The sequence below is a fragment of the Acomys russatus genome, chromosome 9 (assembly GCF_903995435.1).
Source record: "Acomys russatus chromosome 9, mAcoRus1.1, whole genome shotgun sequence".
Lineage (NCBI taxonomy): Eukaryota > Metazoa > Chordata > Mammalia > Rodentia > Muridae > Acomys > Acomys russatus.
The window spans coordinates 22824968-22843383 of NC_067145.1; the positions used below are offsets into that span (position 1 = coordinate 22824968).

Genomic DNA, 18416 nt, shown 5'->3' on the forward strand with positions numbered 1-18416 from the left:
ATTTTCATTGTTGTTACACACACACACACACACACACACACACACACACACACACACACACACACATCTATATATATTATGTAAGTATAGCCTGCTCAGTCTGTATAGTGTTACCTGTGTATGTGTTTCCAAGTTAGCCATTTGGGATTCTCCAGGGAGGACTATTTCTCCCACTATCAACATTCCTTGTTCCTTGTGTGGGGTTAAGGCCTTATGGATTTCCCATTGTCTACTTTGATGTGTCTGTTGGTATCTTCCTTGTTCGGCTCCGATAAGGGCACCCATGTGGGTCATAAGAATTGTGGACATGGTTTCTGGTATTCCTAGGGGCCACGCTCTCACAGCAATCTTTATGATTCTTTGTCTCTTATAATATTTTTTGCCCCCTCTTCTGTTGTACAGATGTGTCAATTGGGCCTGGGCTACACAACTCTGCATTCTGATTGTGGTTTTCTGTAATGGTCTCCGTTGCAAAGAAAAGTTTCTTTAATGAAGGGAATGGCCTACATTCTTCTCTGTGTATCAGGACAAATATTTAGAGTAGAGATAGAGATTATGCTAGCTTTAAAGACATTTTCATTTTATGTATAGTAGTGTTTGTGTGCATGTTTGTGTGTCTCTGGTGTCTACAGAGGACAGAAAAGGAAGTCAGTTTCCTTCCTGGAGTTTTCAATGGCTGAGCCACCTTGTGGGTGTGAGGAACTTGGGTCCTTTGCAGGAGTGGAAAGTACTCTGAAGCGCTGAGACTTCTTTCCAGCCCACTGTTACAGTCTTTGGTCTGTTAGATTTCAAACACTTTACCAATGCTAAATATATCTCCAGCCACTTCCTGGCTTACTTGTTCCCATTACTAGTACTGTCTTTTGCTAAGCAGGAGTTCTTAATTTTAATGTAGGACTTTTTAATGATATTATAGTTAATAGCACTTTCTGTGTTCCATTTAGATCTTGGCTTCCTTCTGAGGAAGAGTAAATCCTTTTACATTTCTTTCTAGAAGTTTTACTGTCTTACCTTCCAGATTTAGATCTTGAGACAAATAACTAGAGATACCTAACCCATGTCCGTTCCCCAGGCTGCAACATTAGCATCATCTTTCCTTCTGTTTTCAGTTCAGCATCATTCAAGTGACAGCTGAAGCCATGTAAGGTGCCTTCTCTCTGTTACAGAAATGAATCAGAAATGAGCTTATGAATCAGTGGGCCACAGACTTGTCCAGGTAGCTATGAGACCAGGTGTCAGTGCAGTTGGACTTTGAATAGATTCTTTTTGAATGACTCCAGATTTCTCCCTTGTGCATTTGATGGAAGTTCACTGCTTATAGGAGCTCTGTCTCCACCATTCTCTAAGTCTCGTGGAAGAAACTTGTGACAAGCAAGGTCTGAATGAAAGGTATTCTACTCTGCTGTACATGTTCGGTGAAGGTTTATTCCATGCAGTTATTAGTTGCTAGATTTATTTCTACTTGGAAAATAACCATCCTTTTAGAAGAGAAAACATTATTTTTTAAACATCCAATTTCACCGTGGCTGGACTTTCCTTCCTGCTGCAGGAAGGCATTGTAAATCCATTTCTGCTGTTATAAAATTATATTTCTCCAGGAGATAATAATTCTCTCATATTTGTGATAGCTCTATGATTAAAAATTAATTCATCATTCTCAAGGTGCAATGTCCAAGTTATTACTCTCACATTTCATATGAGTTTAATAGAACTTCTGTCTGAATCTATTAAGCATTTAGTTGCTGATAAATGCTAAATCTATATGTCCTTAGCCTGAATATAGCTGTGTGTGTTTGTTCTTCATTGTTGATATTATGGGTTTATAATTCACCTATTTAGGATTAATAGAAAGAAGTTTTTATTGCTTTTGAAATTCTAATAACTGTATTAGTGTTTATCACCTAAATAATCTTTTGCTGGATCCAGTGTATTTAACTAGGGCTGGTGTCTGCCTCGGGGACAGAGTGCATGCTGGAGGGCATGCAGTCACTCCACACTGTGCTTTCAGCTTTAAGACTTTTATCCAATATCTTGAGACTTTGATAAAAACCCATACCATTTATCTAGCTTTGGGTGCTAACTGGTTTCAGTTACCTCGAAAACAGATTGTGAATTTAGATATACATCATAAAATAAGTATTTTGACACGTCGTTACATTTTCCTTCCACAGCAATTCCCCAAAGACACGATCAATGAAGAAGTGATAGAATTTTTGAGTCCTTACTTTGAAATGGCCGACTACAACATTGAGACAGCTAAACGCGTTTGCGGGAATGTAGCTGGTCTTTGTTCCTGGACCAAAGCCATGGCTTCCTTTTTTTCTATAAACAAGGAAGTGCTGCCTCTGAAGGTAGGCCTCCTAGGAGGAATCATGTAACCCGTGCCTGAGAGAGCCTGTGGGTCAATTAATCTTTGTGCAGCAGCTCAGGAGCATTGTTGGTCAATGTATTTGTCCTCAGATTCATAGACAGTGAGAATCTGAAAGATGGAGCCCAGCATGCTTCTTTCTCTTTATAACATAACTCCAAATTGCAGGAGGTTTAAGCAGGAACCAGTTCTCCGTGAAGACAGAGTCTGTTGTGAGTTGCTTAAAAATAAAACAAAGCATGGGATGTCTTCAACAATGCTCCAGATCTTAAGCAAAGGAATCCTATGAATGAGATAGGGTTAAGACATAGACATTGGGGCCAGAAAATGGTGGTCTTTGATGCAGGAAGGTGTAGCCTTTCCTTTTCCTTTCTCGTACCTCAGGCAAGAATGTCAACTATTTGTAGTTTAATGTGATTTTTAGGCTAAGCCTACATTTTCTCAAGTAGCTGAATTTATGAATGTTATTTATATACTTGCCATCACTATTAAAAAGAAGCGCAGTCTTTAGCAAACAGAGAGTTGAGGATATTAAAAAAACACAAACTCTGATATTCATGCCTTAACAAATCATGTCTTGTGGGTTGATTTTGGTTTTGTACATTTGATCTTTCCCAACCATAAACTAAAATTTACTTACAATTGCCAGCTATCCAAGAAAATTAATAATTATGATGAAATCATCATGAATACCAAGGGAATAGTGCAGAATGTAAAGGGTGAGTCTCGGGTTCCCAGAACTATGTAAAGGATCAAAGACTCATTCAAGTCAGAGCATTGCAGAGTGAATAAGAGATGCTGTGCTTGATGACATTGTGGAGCCTGGCCACTGTAGGTTTCAGCTTTGCTCACGATTAGTCATGAGATGTGCATGGCATTCTTTTTGTATTTTCCAAGAAAACATAATAATATATCATTTTGTTCTCTTATTTTTATTTTAAGAATAGAGAACTGAAAACAATTAAACAGAGACCTCTAAAATGCAGAACAAAGGAGACTTTTCTCTGGGGTTCATATTTAGACTCCACTGAAGGATGAGTGTACCCTGTCATCTATACTGGTGGCTCATAAAATGGTTTTTAAATAAATATTAAAAAAACCTTTTATTTTGCTTTTTGTCCTCTGTAGCCTAAAAGTAGTTTTTAGGCTGTTTTGCTTAGAACTTTATAGGAAATAAATTTCCTACTGCTATTCTTGTGATATATAATATTATGCTTATAAACGTGGATGACAAATTCACGTTAATATTTTGGTTTGGATTAATAAAAATTGAAGTGATCGTAGAGCCAGAGTAAAGCACAGTTGTAAACCTGTCTGCACTATGGGTGTTGGGAGACTTTCTGCTTTTTCCTCCTCCTTTGTCCCCTGCAGGCCAACTTAGTAGTTCAAGAGAATCGCCATGTCCTGGCCATGCAGGACCTGCAGAAAGCCCAAGCTGAGCTGGATGACAAGCAAGCAGAGCTCGATGTGGTGCAGGCGGAGTATGAACAGGCCATGACTGAAAAGCAGGTAACCAATATTTGGCATGGAAGAGATGCTCACACATTCTTGTGACTCTTGTGAGCATTCATTCTTACCTCATCTTTCTTTGAAGGCTTGGTTTCCTGCAAGAATTCACTGGGTTCTATGCATCATGCACACACAGTCCAAGATCCTTCATTGAGTCCTTGACTTTGACTCTAACCAATACCAAAAGCCATTGATAGGTGTCAGAGTGGTCCATTAAGGCAGAAACTGGTTTTAGGAGGTAACTATTCCATGTTACCTTATACATGTAGATGACATTAGGGCATCTCAAGTCATCCCTTCCCACATCATTGCATTTAATCTTTTAAATGGTGTAACAAATAGGTAGGGCAGATATTTTTATTTTTCTTAAAGCAGCCAAGGCACAGACACGTCAAGGGAGAGCTCTGGCTTTAAGTTAGTCACTCAGAGCCTGGGATAGACTTCAATATTTTGCTGTTGACTTAAAGCCTCCCTGCTACATGGATGTAGCTGACTATAGGAATATATTCTAATGACAGTGATGTCTACAAAATTCTCATCACTCTCTGTCTCTGTCTTTCTCTCTCTCTGTCTCTGTCTCTCTCTTTCTCTCTCTCTCTCTCTCTCACTCACACACACACAGAAAGAGAGAGAGAGAGAGAGGGAGAGAGAGAGAGAGAGAGAGAGAGAGAGAGAGAGAGAGAGAGAGAGAGAGAGAGAGAGAGAGATTGGTGTTGGGAAGAGATTTTCTCTTAGAATTTAGGTTCATACACTTGTCACCTGCTGTCCATACATAGTTTTCCTGAGACCCCTTCCTTCTAAACTCAAAGTAGATTTAATATAGAGCTTATGCAGCTAAAACCTCACGGTTCCTTACTTGCATAGACGGCAATGAGTACTTGGGTTACCAAAACCCTTATTGTGAAGGGTGAATGCACAGATATATCTATACATTAACCTTCCAGTAAAAAAATGCCTGAAGAGATTGCAGAGAAAAGACACTGGCTCTTCTAAGTCATAAAACTGCTTTAAATGCTTTTGTATTTCATATTTGCAGAAAACTTCAGATCTCTCTCTCTCTCCCTCTCTCTCTCTCTCTCTCTCTCTCTCTCTCTCTCTCTCTCTCACACACACACACACACACACACAGTGCTCCCCACACAGATTATATAAGCTTTTAGCCCCATACCACCTGTATTTGATGAACCCCATATTGTATTTGGCAAGTGGAAGTCAATATGGACTCTTCCTTTGAATATTTCATGGAAGTGGCCCCTGTCCAGAATAAGACACCTGCTTATGATTCTACAGTTTCATTGCACACAGAATACATGCTGCTTCTCTTGAAGATCAAAGTCTCCTGAAAGCTGTGTGAGAGTGTCCCTAAGGAGGTTTACAGGAGTAAGCCAGTAGCACCTGCGTGGGCTTATGTATTTATAGTCAGGGAGTTCACTTACATAAGGAGAGGATCAATGCTGCAATGTCAGAGTCCACGTTGCCAAGCAGGAGGGAAGAGTTATTAATTTCTGTCTTTATGGATATTCACTTGCACCCAGAAGCGCTCCTGAATAAAATAGTCCTTTCTATTGTTACTGTGTTTAAATTTTAGTAGGTTTGCATTGGCTCTTTCCGTTTCTTCTTTTGTTGCTGCTGTTCAGGAACATCTGTTTGTTAGTTTAGATAAAGGAACATATGAGAACTGCTACTGTAAAAATATGACCATAGATTGAAAACTTGAGTTTCAACAAATCTCAAATTTCTTTAGGTTAAAATTTCTTTAGTAGCCACGAGCTTACTGCCATCAACTTCTGAACATTACCTTCAGCCATTTCTGTTGCATTTTCCTCATCCCTCAGGCTGGATGAAGCTGAAAGGGGCTTGTGGACCTCCCAAACTTGTTCTAGACTGCAATTCGTTGCAGCCCAGGCCTACCTGGCCTCTTGAAAGAGTGTCCTGGCTACTGTCCATAAAGGACACAGTGCATTGTGCTAAGGTCCAAGTTCTCTGGCCTCATCAAGAATAAGCCATCTTATTGCCCACTTAAGTGAAACCAGACCTCAGAGTTGGATCAAGGGGTTCCTGTACCCAACCTTTAACCAGAATAATCTGTTTCACTCCATGTACCATAAGCACTAATCATTCTTTGCCAATATTGTAGTAAGCAGAGGAACCTGAGTACCCAGAGAACAAAGGCAGGGAAAGAGGGACTAACAGTTTTCTTAGTTGTCTGGATATAAGTAAGGATGAGGAATTCAGAAAAAATGCAATTAAAAATCTTTTCGTTGAAAACACTGTTCAAAATTATTTGGAATTAAACATCACACAATAGGTATTTTTATCCTCGGGATAAAACAAATGTGATGGGGATTTGCCACAAAAGTAGGTATTTGGTTTTATTTCATTAACTAAGTGGGAAAATAGAACTCCAGAAGGAAGATGAGAACAAATGGTTTAACTATCTCCCTTTGCAGGACACTGTGTTGTGTTGTTCTTACAAAAGCGGTCTATTCATTATAGAAAATGCATTTAGGCAATCCTGGAGAAAAATATAAATAATAATTTGCTCTTGCATTTGAACATATGCTATATATTTTACATATACTTGAAGCTCATTTATAAACAAAGCACTTAGTACATACTGTTTTATCTAAGTTATTAGCATAATAAAGTATTGTGATCTTTTTTTGGTCATAAAAACTTGCAAGATAGTTTTTTTTAAATTTTTTTTTATTAATTTATTCTTGTTACATCTCAATGGTTATCCCATCCTTTGTATCCTCTCATTCTTCCCTCCCTCCCATTTTCCCCTTATTCCCCTCCCGTATGACTGTTCCTGAGGGGGATTACCTCCCCCTGTATACGCTCATAGGGTATCAAGTCTCTTCTTGGTAACCTGCTATCCTTCCTCTGAGTGCCACCAGGTCTCCCGCTCCAGGGGACATGGTCAAATGTGAGGCACCAGAGTACGTGAGAAAGTCATATCCCACTCTCCACTCAACTGTGGAGAATGTTCTGATCATTGGCTAGATCTGGGTAGGGGTTTAAGTTTACCGCCTGTATTGTCCTTGGCTGGTGCCTTACTATGAGCGGGACCCCTGGACCCAAATCTGCCTATCATAATGTTCTACTTGTAGGTTTCTAGGACCCTCTGGATCCTTCTACTTTGCTATTCTCCCATGCTTCTCTCATCTAGAGTCCCAATAGGATGTCCTCCCCTCTGTCCCAGTTTCCTGGTAAGTGAAGGCTTTCGTGGGGACATGCCCCTTGGGCTAGTATGCAGATATAAGTGAGTATATACCATTTGATTCTTTCTGCTTCTGGGTTAACTCACTCATTATGATCATTTCTTGCTCAATCCATTTATCCACAAATTTCGGGAATTCCTTGTTTTTAATAGCTGAGTAGTATTCCGTAGTGTATATGTACCACAGTTTCTTTATCCATTCTTCTACTGATGGACACTTAGGCTGTTTCCATGTTCTGGCTATTATGAATAAGGCTGCTATGAACATGGTTGAGCAAATTTTCTTGTTGTGTGCTGGAGCATCTTCTGGGTATATTCCAAGGAGTGGAATAGCTGGGTCTTGAGGAAGCCCTATTCCCATTTTTCTGAGATAGCACCAGATAGATTTCCAAAGTGGCTGTACTAGTTTGCATTCCCACCAGCAATGAAGGAGTGTTCCTCTCTCCCCACATCCTCGCCAGCATATGGTGTTGCTTGAATTTTTGATCTTAGCCATTCTGATGGGTGTAAGATGGAATCTCAGAGTTGTTTTGATTTGCATTTCCCTGATGACTAAGGAGGTTGAGCATTTCTTTAAGTGTTGCAAGATAGTTTTTAATAAGTTTAGACTATTTATATCAGCATACTATAATAATTTAAGCGGTAATGTGAGTGATTCCATTAAAGAACAGTATTGAAGCTGTTTAAACTTTCCATATCATTATAGATTCCCATTGAACTTACATTGTAAAAATGCGCAGTATGTATTTGTTATAGCTGGGCATCTACAGATGTCCACCTTTTTGTCGATTCTTACTATGCTTCCTATACCATCACGTGTAGAACTAGAAGCCTTCTCTTAAACATAGATGGTTTGGGTCTGTGAGTATAGTTCAGCAACAAACATGTCTAGCATGCCTGAGGCCCTGGGTTCTATCATCTGCATCAGAAATTGGGGATAAGATTGGCTTCTAAGTGACCATAATACATGCAAGTCCTTATTAAAGTCTTGTTGCTGTTTCAGGGAACAGCTACGAAATATGTGATAAGTTGGATGAGGCTGAGATTTACCCAGGAACCTTGGGGTACAATAAGGTGGAGGTGACTTAAGCTTCTTCTGATGTTGACTGAGACATGGCCTTAGATGAAGTGTGGAAGACATGAGAGGTTAACGTGAGAGAGTCCAAATTGCATTTTCCTAAGGATTTAAATTCTTTACATACTTTGTGCCATATGATACTATCATGTGTGATTTTTACCAATGAGTGATAGAAATGTCCATCATTTTTCTATTATCAACACCTGGGGAGGATTTGGTTGCTGGGTTTAAAGCACTGGACAGAGAACCAGAGACAAGGCAAGGTCAGCATAGACATATGGAGCTAGAGTCTGTTACCTGTGAACCGGGCTTTCCAAGTATTAAGAGAGGCAGACAATAAGTATTTTAAAGTCATACATTTGAATTAGTAGCTGCTTTTTTTTTTTTTTTTCTGAGTAAAGGCTTCCTTCTTGTTTTGGCCTTCTTCAGACCTTGCTTGAAGATGCGGAGCGGTGCAGGCATAAGATGCAGACAGCGTCCACGCTCATCAGTGGCTTGGCAGGCGAAAAGGAACGGTGGACGGAACAAAGCAAAGAGTTTGCTGCGCAAACTAAACGGCTTGTAGGTCTGTAAATTCTTTTATTAATGAGACCGTGGGTTGACTGCGATGAAGACAGGAGCCTTAAGCTTTAGTCAAACAATGCTTGCTTGTGTGTTTGTGTGTCTGCAAGCTTTTCACGGAAGTGGATAATTGTCCTGTACATATGTGTTCAGATTTGATGCGTTAACGACCTTCACACCTCTTATTATTAGTTCACTTTAAAACATTTCTATAATTGTGGAATATTGATCAAGGGCACTTGGATGAAGGCTCTGTCTTGTCTGATTTTTAAAGTTACATTTTTGAGCTAGGGGTCACTCTCATAGCACAAAGTTCTGCTGACTTAGTGTTTAACCTCAGTCCTTTCGTGATAGGACATTTAGACTCTGTTCAACAGCCAATCAAATTCACGCTTATCTATCAAGTCATTGCAGCCTGTGCCTCCAGTTGATTTGTGGATTTCAGTTTAAAAGGAATGGTTGTTGTTTTATACTTCCTTTTCAATTTTAGGGAGTTACACAATTTCATGGATGTGTTCCATTTTAGGGGATGTGTTGCTGGCAACGGCTTTTCTATCGTATTCCGGCCCATTTAACCAAGAGTTTCGAGATCTGCTGCTAAGTGAGTGGAAGAAGGAAATGAGAGCCCGTCACATCCCATTTGGGAACGATCTAAACCTTAATGAGATGTTGATTGATGCGCCCACTATCAGTGAGTGGAACCTACAAGGCCTTCCCAATGATGACCTGTCCATTCAGAACGGAATTATTGTCACAAAAGCATCCCGCTATCCTTTGCTGATCGATCCTCAGACTCAAGGCAAGATCTGGATTAAAAAGAAAGAAAGCCAAAATGAGCTCCAGGTGATTTCTATTTGAATACATTTGCATACATTTAATTGTATTTCATTATAGACCCTCCTCCAAAATTAAAAAAAAAAAAAAAACGAGGGAAATATCTGAATATCTTACAGGTTTTGCTTGGAATCCGAAACAGATGTAAGTTTACGTTTAATGTCAAAATATTTTCCACAACCTTATTGTTTGCATTTTGACCATATGTTCTAGCACCGTATTTCAATGCATCAGGTTCATCTGTTAAGGCCAACAGCTTTCTTTGATAGTCAGGAAAAGTAGAGCCACACCGCTCTCCATGTGCTGGGCTTACAAACAGAGTTCTAGTTGTCCACCAACAAGGTTGGTGGAGGCCAGGAAGAAGCAGAGATGTCCCACACCAAATTCACGTGCCTCCTGGTAGGTGATTTGTCTATTAAAGGTAGAATGGGGACAGTTTAAGCTTTCTGCACCATTTCACTTAACATGGCTCTAACTCAAAGGATATCTAAGTCTTTGCTTGTTTCCAGTGGCAGAGAGTAATCTCACGAGATTACTGTGCACTGCATTGTGAGCCTGTCTGTCCGAAGTAACTTGTGATCTCACCCCATTTTTAGATCACGTCTCTAAACCATAAGTATTTTAGAAGCCACCTGGAGGATAGTCTTTCCCTCGGGAGGCCTTTGCTTATAGAAGATGTTGGGGAGGAGTTAGATCCCGCTCTGGACAATGTTTTGGAAAAAAACTTCATTAAAACTGGATCTACGTTCAAGGTAGGTTAAACCCATTGATAATAATATGCCAACAATATGCAGAGCCATTGTGCACCCAGGCAGATGACTGTGACTTCTCAAGCCTTAGGATGCAGGTACTAAGCCTTCTCATCATTCTCAGTCTCTGAACAAATCTCGCTTAGCTTTTTCTTAGTCTCTGATTCTGGTCACAACATCCTTGACAACATATTCTATATTCATACCATGGTATAATTAGAGCTCCTAGCTTCCCTCCTCCCTTTCCCTTTGCCCCTTCCTCCTTCCTTCCTTGCCTCTTCTTTCTTATCTTAGGGTCTTGAAGCTCTGTGAGCACCCAAGGACAAGTTTTTAATGTCTTACTATACAAATTATATCTAGTTACAAATTGATCAAAGCAATAATTGTTCCAATATGAATAGGACTCAGGTGTATCTCTCTCCTGTTTAATTTTCTTTTTATAAAAAGGTGAAAGTTGGTGACAAGGAAGTAGATGTTATGGATGGCTTTAAACTTTACATTACTACCAAGCTGCCAAATCCAGTCTATACCCCAGAAATAAGTGCTCGGACCTCCATCATTGACTTCACCGTTACGATGAAAGGCCTGGAGGACCAGTTACTCGGGAGAGTCATCCTTATGGAGAAACAGGTGGGGGAATCAAGGCTGACTCCATTTCTGCACTGCGCTGTCTTTCACTGATATAAATAAAATAAAAGTTGTCATAGCATTGATTTTCCCTTTATCTCTGTGATTTTCCTGTGTCTTTAATATTAGTTATAACATTGAAATTGCTTTAGGAGACATTAATCAGGAATCCTAAATTTACATTAATTTTCACTATTCTCTTTTTCCATGAAAAATTGGCTACATGTGTAGTCAATTCTCTACACATGTATTCCTTTGTGTATATGTGTTGTATATATGGGCATGTACATATATGTGTAAGTGTGTGTAGAGGCCAGAGATAGATATTGGGTATTGCTCCCTATCTTTTAAATTTTAAACTTGTATCATCACCAATCACCATCATTAACATATACTAATAATGTTATTAATATAATTAAAGAATATATTATATAATGTATAAAAAGTAACATATATATGTGTGTATATATATATACACACACATATATATTGCCTGACTGTATATCTGTACCCACATGCATGTTTGGTGTCTGTGTGGGCCTGAAGAGCACATTCATTGGACCTTTGCAATTGGAGGTACAGATGGTTGTGAGCTGCCATATGGCCGATAGGGACTGAGCCTAGTTCCTCCACAGGAGCAACAAGTGTTTCTCTTGACATCAAAGCCATTTTTCCAGCTCCACCATTTTTACTTTTTAGGATGTGGCTTCTCACTAAATGTGAAGCTGGTCACTTGAGCTTTCCTGGCCAGCCAGTCAGCTTCAGTCATTCACCTGTTCCGTATCCCCCTTCTTCCCCACATCCCCTAGCTCTGAGGTTGCAGGGACATGCTGCAATTATTAGTATTTTACATGAATTGTTGGCCTCCAAACTCAGGTCTCTACACTTGTCTGTCAGGCACTTTACTAAATCGTCTCCTCAGTTGCATGTTCAACAGGTTTTCATAAGTTATGGCCACCACAGGCAACTCTTCTAGATGCCGACAATGTAGCTGAGGTTATGCTTACTGTTTTGTGTTGTTATTCTGTTCTTTAATTGTTTTGTCTTGATGAAAAGATGTTTTTGGTCTGCTTTCATTTGGTTACGATGCTTCTCGACACATAAGATGCTTAAGACTACAAGCAACCTCAGCCTCTTTATTTATTTGATGTTTATTTATGTTGGTATGTAAATATACACATGTGCCTCCATGTTCTTATATGTACCCCATGGATGTAGACGCTTGAAAGACTAGAAGAGGACATCAGATCTCCTAGAGCTGGGGTTGCAGGCAATTGTCACTAGCCAAGATAAGCCCTGGGACCTGATCTTGGGCCCTCTACAGGAGCAGCATGCTTTCAGCCACTGAGCCATCTCTCTAATCTTTTAGACCCTATAATCTAAGAGAGTTCCATGCGTGTCTGGTGGGTCTGGTGCTAACATTCAGAAGTTGTTCAGTGGGTGGGTTGGGTTAGTGTGTAAAGATCCCTGCTGTCAAGCCTGTTGTGGTACCCAGTACACATGGGGTAGAAGTTCAGAACAATGCCTCCAAGTTGTTCTCTGACTGCCACATGTGTGCATGACATGTGTGCATGACCTTTCCACAAAATGCAAATGCAGTACAAAATCAAGAAGACCTTCTATAGCCTCTGATGGCTCCTGTCCTGGGTTAATCTGCATTGCTGTGACAAAGATATGACCAGAAGCGGCAAGCGGAAGAAAGGTTTCCTTTCATCCTAGAATTCTAGAACACAGTCCGTTATTTAGGGATGTCAGAGCAAGAACTGAAGGTAGAAGCTTGAAGGCAAGCCTGCCTGCTATTCCACACTTTATTATCTCTGACCAAAGAACTCCCTTGACAGCCAGGATGTACAGAAGGAACCATGGAGGTGCTGCTTCTGCTGAACTAGATTTCATATATAGTTCAGGACCACCTGCCTAGGGATAGTTCTGCTGTGGTGGGCCATGCTTTCCCAAATCAGCTAACAATCATGACTGTCCCACAGAGACATGCCCAGGGGTCAGTTGGATCCAGGCAGTTCTTACATCAAGGCTGTCATCTGAGATGACTCTAAGCTGTGTTAAGGTGATGGTGAAAGATAGCCAGGGCAGCTGCTGACTTAATGAAGCCCTGGAAACATAACTCATGCTCTGTTTCCTTTGCTACTATATTTTGAGATAGCTAACTTAGTGCTCAGTGGGAAAGAAATGACCGATAATTTATAAACTTCCCTTTGCTGAATCAGCAGTTCCTCTGGGGAAGGTGTGAGGCTTAAGGAAGGAGATGTGGACGGTTTTAATGAGACGTCCACTGTGAGGCTGAAGTTGCTATCGACCTTCTCATGGGCTCGATAGCAATGAGGTTATTTTGCTTTATGGCCCTTTCTATGCTGACCTGACGATTTATTAGGTTAACACCATTGGCAAATTCTTTGAATCTGCACCTCCTCCTGTCTATATGCTCTCTGCATGCTGTAGCAGGCTTGCTCTTCTGGAGCGCTACAACTGGAAGGGAAAGGGGAAATATCTGCCTCTTTCTCCTTCTCCCCATCCCTCCCCTCATATTCTCTGTGTTTTCAATTATGGTATGTGAGTAACACTCATGGGTCCAGAGCTTGTTTGAGGAGCCTTTAAACCAGCTTCATAAATTCATATGGGTAGCTGAGCTCATAGTAGCAGGAACCAGTGTAGATTCTGCCAGAGTAGCTATTGAAGAAATAATAACCTTCAGTATGCTCTTGTTCCTTTCTAGGCCTGACTTTAAGCATAGGGAGGTGATTTGAGGGATGCAGCAATGCTGCCCTGTTACTTCAGCAAGGACTGGGGCTTTGATCAGCAGAATGTACAATTGAGCACCAGAGACTCTGAAAGTCCTTTGGGCCAGCATCCATCACAGTAACCTAGGCTCTGATGTCACCTGTAGCCTTGGCTTCAGGAAGATGAGTAGCCTTCGTGGCAGATCGTACAATGGGATGGCTTTTGGCTTTCTTATATGGTGCTGAAATGAATACAGTTCCTCTGGAAGAAATGATTTGGTCTGACTGATGCTGGTTACAATAGAACAATGCAAAACCAACAACGAAAACACCAGCACCCAGATTCAGCAGCAGAAAAGGATTAACGTATGAAGAGGTGATTTCAGATTCTTACAAAGATGTTCATCTGCCTTATGAAATCATTATGATGAGTCCAGTACCAGTGTTTCTCCTCTTTTTGGGAAAATCGAAAAATAATTCCCTTATTTACACCTCCTCAACAGGATACAAACTCACAATAAACTACTCTTTAAACAGGGGGCTGGATTAGCATGATAGTTTTATTTTTTATTTATTTTTAAAGCACAAGAGTATTATTTTACCTGTAAACCACTAGTTTCTTAACTCTCTCAGAGTACGGTCTAATAATGAACAATGTATCCTGCTGAGTTTGTGTGTGTGTGTGTGTGTGTGTGTGTGTTCAAACTCCAGTACTACTCCTTAGGCACCATTCACCTTGTTTTGCAAGACACAGTCTCCCATTGGCTTGGCACTAATCATCTAGCTAAGGATGCCTGGCCAATGGGCCCTTGAATCCTCTTGTCTCCAGCTTCTGGTATTGGAGTTACAGACACATGACAGACACCTGGCTTTTCTGTGTGGATGCTGGAGATTGAACACAAGCAACACTTTACTGACTAAGCTATCTTTCCACTCCCATGACTTGCCTCTTCCTTTAACATGGTCTGTTTTTTCCAAGAAGTTTTTTTTCTCTTTCCCAACATGTACTCTTTGCATCATATTTTTGAACCTTTTTATATGGCTGCATTTTCTAAGCATGGGAGGTGAGTAAGGGGGTCTGAGTTGATCAGTATTTTTCTCCTCATCACTTCCCACAATTTTGTCACTATATTTAAACCGGCCATCTTTATGTACTTTATGGACACAGGATTACAAATTTAGTTCCAATCTACAAGAAGATAATATTTTTTAACTAATGTGATGCTCCAAAGTGAATCAAAATAACTGCCAATAAACCCGTCTCTCACCAGAGTAAGTAGTTTTTTGGGATAATATGGATATTTAGATATATATGCAGGTGGAAAGACACATATAAAGAAATATAAACATTTTTGTGAACTATTCTACATATTAAGAAGTTATCTACTTTTATTTCTAGTAGAAATAAGCATATTTCTAGGAGAAGGAGAGAGATCATTAAAGCACCCACGTGATCTCAGTCTTAGCATCACTGCTTGGGATCCCTGTCCCATCTTATGTGAGAATTTCAGGCCTATTTTATGGATGAAAGTCTTAAGGCTTGTGGGACTTTATAGATTGCCCAATGTGATGCCTATAACTATCCAAGTATGTGTCATTCTGATGTCAACAGTAGCATTCTTTCTGTCAATTTACATTCCTTTCTGTACCTGCTATAGGTGAAGACTTCACAGCACTTAGATCTAAAAGCTGAAGGGCAATGCAGTGTGAAGTTTATGCATTTAGATGTTTTATGACTTATTACAATTTTATTTCCCAGTGTCACCATAAAGTGTGGGACTTTGGGAAAGCTGCTGACGGAAAGCAGTGTGATAGCAGCTTGTGAATGCCACTTGTTTATACTAATTTCTACATTTCCTGAAATTTGAAATTCCCATTTAGTGAATAAATGAATTAAAGTAATGACTAAGGAGGTTTCAAATGCAGCACAGCAGATGGCAGGCAGAAAAGCATGTTTCTTTGAGTGGCTACAGCTCAGCAAATTAAAAACTGGCAGATGTGAAGAAGTTCTGCACCTTTGCTTTGCTTCAAGAAAAAGTTCTTTTCTGTGCTGACCTGGTAACTGTCTCCTTGGGCTCCACTCTTGAATTTAAGAATTTGGTGAGCCCCTTCCCACCAATGTACTCAACTGATAAGAATGCACGGGCTAGACTATAAAGTGGAGTCAGTAGTTTTTGCTGTTGGTTTTTATGTAATTTTGTCACTACAAATATTATTTTTTTTAACTTTGTGTTTTGTAGAAAGAGATGTGCATGTTTATATTTCTGGCATTGTGATTAGATTTTTCCAGTTCTCTCTACATTTCAGTTTACTTGTTAGGAACACAGCACCTGATTATTTGCTCCATAAGATTAATGGAATGCATACAAGTACCAGGTATCAATTGTAAGAACCGGAAGGCGTTGCTGAATGACCAGATCATACCATCCAAACTCCAACTATCAACTATCCAACTATCCAAAATCCAACAATCAAATCTCCAACTATCCTAAGGGAATTTACATAAATATTCGTGCTTGTTAGAAGGTGGAACATGCTCTAAAGAATACAAAGCATGACAAGATGGGGAGATGGGAAATCAGGAGATGAGCTGCACACTGAGGGTGCGTAGTGGACCTCATTGAGAAGATACATTAAGAAAGACTTGAGAAAGAAAGGTCAGTTAACTTTGTGGCAGAAGAACAGACCTGGTAAATCAGCAGTCAATGAAAAGGTCTTAAGAGAAAAGTGCTGCCTGTGGTTGATGGAACAGGTCTCAGAGTCTTACATTTAGACCAGCAGTATCACGTAGTCTATGAATATGCTAGAATCCCAGTTCCTCCACCCTGCTCCAAACCTGCTACCCAAACTTCCAAAGTTCCCAGCTGTGGGAACTTCTGACTTGTGTAGGGAAAATGGCAGGAAATATGGTCCCGGTAGTAACTGGAGAAGAGACTCTTTTTTGAAACTTCATGAGACCCATTTTAGGTTTCAGGTGGGATGGTTGGTACTGGAGGGTTTTGAGGGAAGAGATGTATTTCTTACTTGCACCAACTACCTGGCAGGAACAACTTAACAGAGGAAGTGTTTATTTTGGGTTACAGTTTGAACAAGGTTGGGAATGCAAAGTGCAATGGTTCAGTATGTGTCAGCGGGTATGCAATGATGCTTTGTTCAAATAGCTGTAGGCCAGGAGGTAAAGAGGTATGATACACCTTCACAGACCCTCTCTTAGTGACCTCCTTTCAGTAGACCCACCTGCTAAAGCTCTACAGCCTTCCGTGTTGGGCACCAAGTAGGATAGTTTGGATACAAACCACATTTTAATGTTTTCGGACCATCATTCCTACAGCTACACTGGAATAGCCATGGGGATAAGAAGAGGTTCAGGAAGGCCTGCATACCTGTAATTCAGAGTAGAGGTGACAATAGGAGATTGTACCAGTGTGGTGACAGGAAAGACTGAATTCTAATGTAGAGACATAAGGCTGTAGGCTTTCATCATGAATTTATTGTGAAGTTTGGGAAAAGGAAGCAACTGCAAAGTAATCTAGGGACAATGAGATGACCCAGTGGGTGCTTGCTGTGCAAACCTGAGACCCTTGTTCAATCCTTGGAACCCACTTAAAGATGGAAGAAAAGAGCCAACTCCACAAAATTGTCCTCTGAACTCTACATGCCCACAGTGGCACACACACCCACAAACAGCTCCCCCACCACTGTTGTCATCCCTCCATATCACTACCACTGCCACCACTGCCAGTCACCCACTATCACCTCCACCACCACTACCACCACACATCCCCATCACCCCATCACCCCACTCGCCCCACCCCACCCCTATCCCCCAAACCAAAACTGCCTCAACCACCACCACCCTCTTATACCACCTCCTCACACCACCACCACCACCACCAAATACACAGTGGCCCATACATATACAAACAATACCCCCCCCCCACACACACACCTTAAAAAAGTAGAGTACTCAGAGGCTTTGGCTTGCAAAGCTGGAAGTACAGAGTGCCACTTGTTGGGGTGCAGAAGGTTGAGATGAAGCAGCATTTCAGAGAGATTAGAGTTCACATTTGCTGACAGTGCTAAGAAGAAAGTATCTCTCTGAAGTCCTGAGTAGACAAAGAAAGGAGGTGATTGGAAGCTGAGAAACAGTTTGCTAGTTGTCAGTATCTAATATACATCTTTGTATTGTATATGAACCTATCTGTCTATATATGATTTGTTTATGATCTATTGGTATATCAACTACCTATTTCTATCTATCTATCTATCATCTGTCTATCTATTTATCATGTCTCCCTGCCTGCCTTCCTGCCTGCCTGCCTCCACTCATCATTTATATATTTTATTTTCAGTGCAGAGGATCAAAACCAGGGCACTCTGTGTAGTAAGGAAGTGCTACTTAATTAACTGAAGTACATCCCCAGCTGAGTGATTATCATCCTGATGGTGATCAAATCAAGGCATAATTTTCAGACTGGCTATGGTTATCCCAGAAGTGAAGAATTATATTGTCCATAAAAGTGAAGGAACTTGAATATTGGTTGATAAGACATTTTTCTAGGTATGGCTGCCTTCTCTCTCCTGAGTCTTGTATGAGCGCTGGATCTTAACAGATAGATAACACTATGCAGGAGTTAACTAGCACTTCCACTGTGCACTATTATTTCAGATGATTCATTGCTGCATAGATTTATGCCGCTTGAAACAGGGAGCAGAATTTGGAAACCTGCTG

At 40.4% G+C, this 18416-nt stretch overlaps 1 protein-coding gene across 1 annotated transcript in view; it reads left to right on the top strand.

The window, feature by feature from the left end:
• Positions 1–18416, top strand: part of Dnah5 (dynein axonemal heavy chain 5) — a 245260-nt gene that overhangs the window by 180677 nt on the left and 46167 nt on the right. Inside the window, exons 60-65 of the mRNA XM_051151015.1 lie at positions 2172–2351; positions 3740–3877; positions 8608–8743; positions 9266–9582; positions 10170–10325; positions 10770–10952. Of these exons, the coding sequence (XP_051006972.1) occupies positions 2172–2351; positions 3740–3877; positions 8608–8743; positions 9266–9582; positions 10170–10325; positions 10770–10952 (1110 nt within the window). The remainder of the gene's footprint in view (positions 1–2171; positions 2352–3739; positions 3878–8607; positions 8744–9265; positions 9583–10169; positions 10326–10769; positions 10953–18416) is intronic.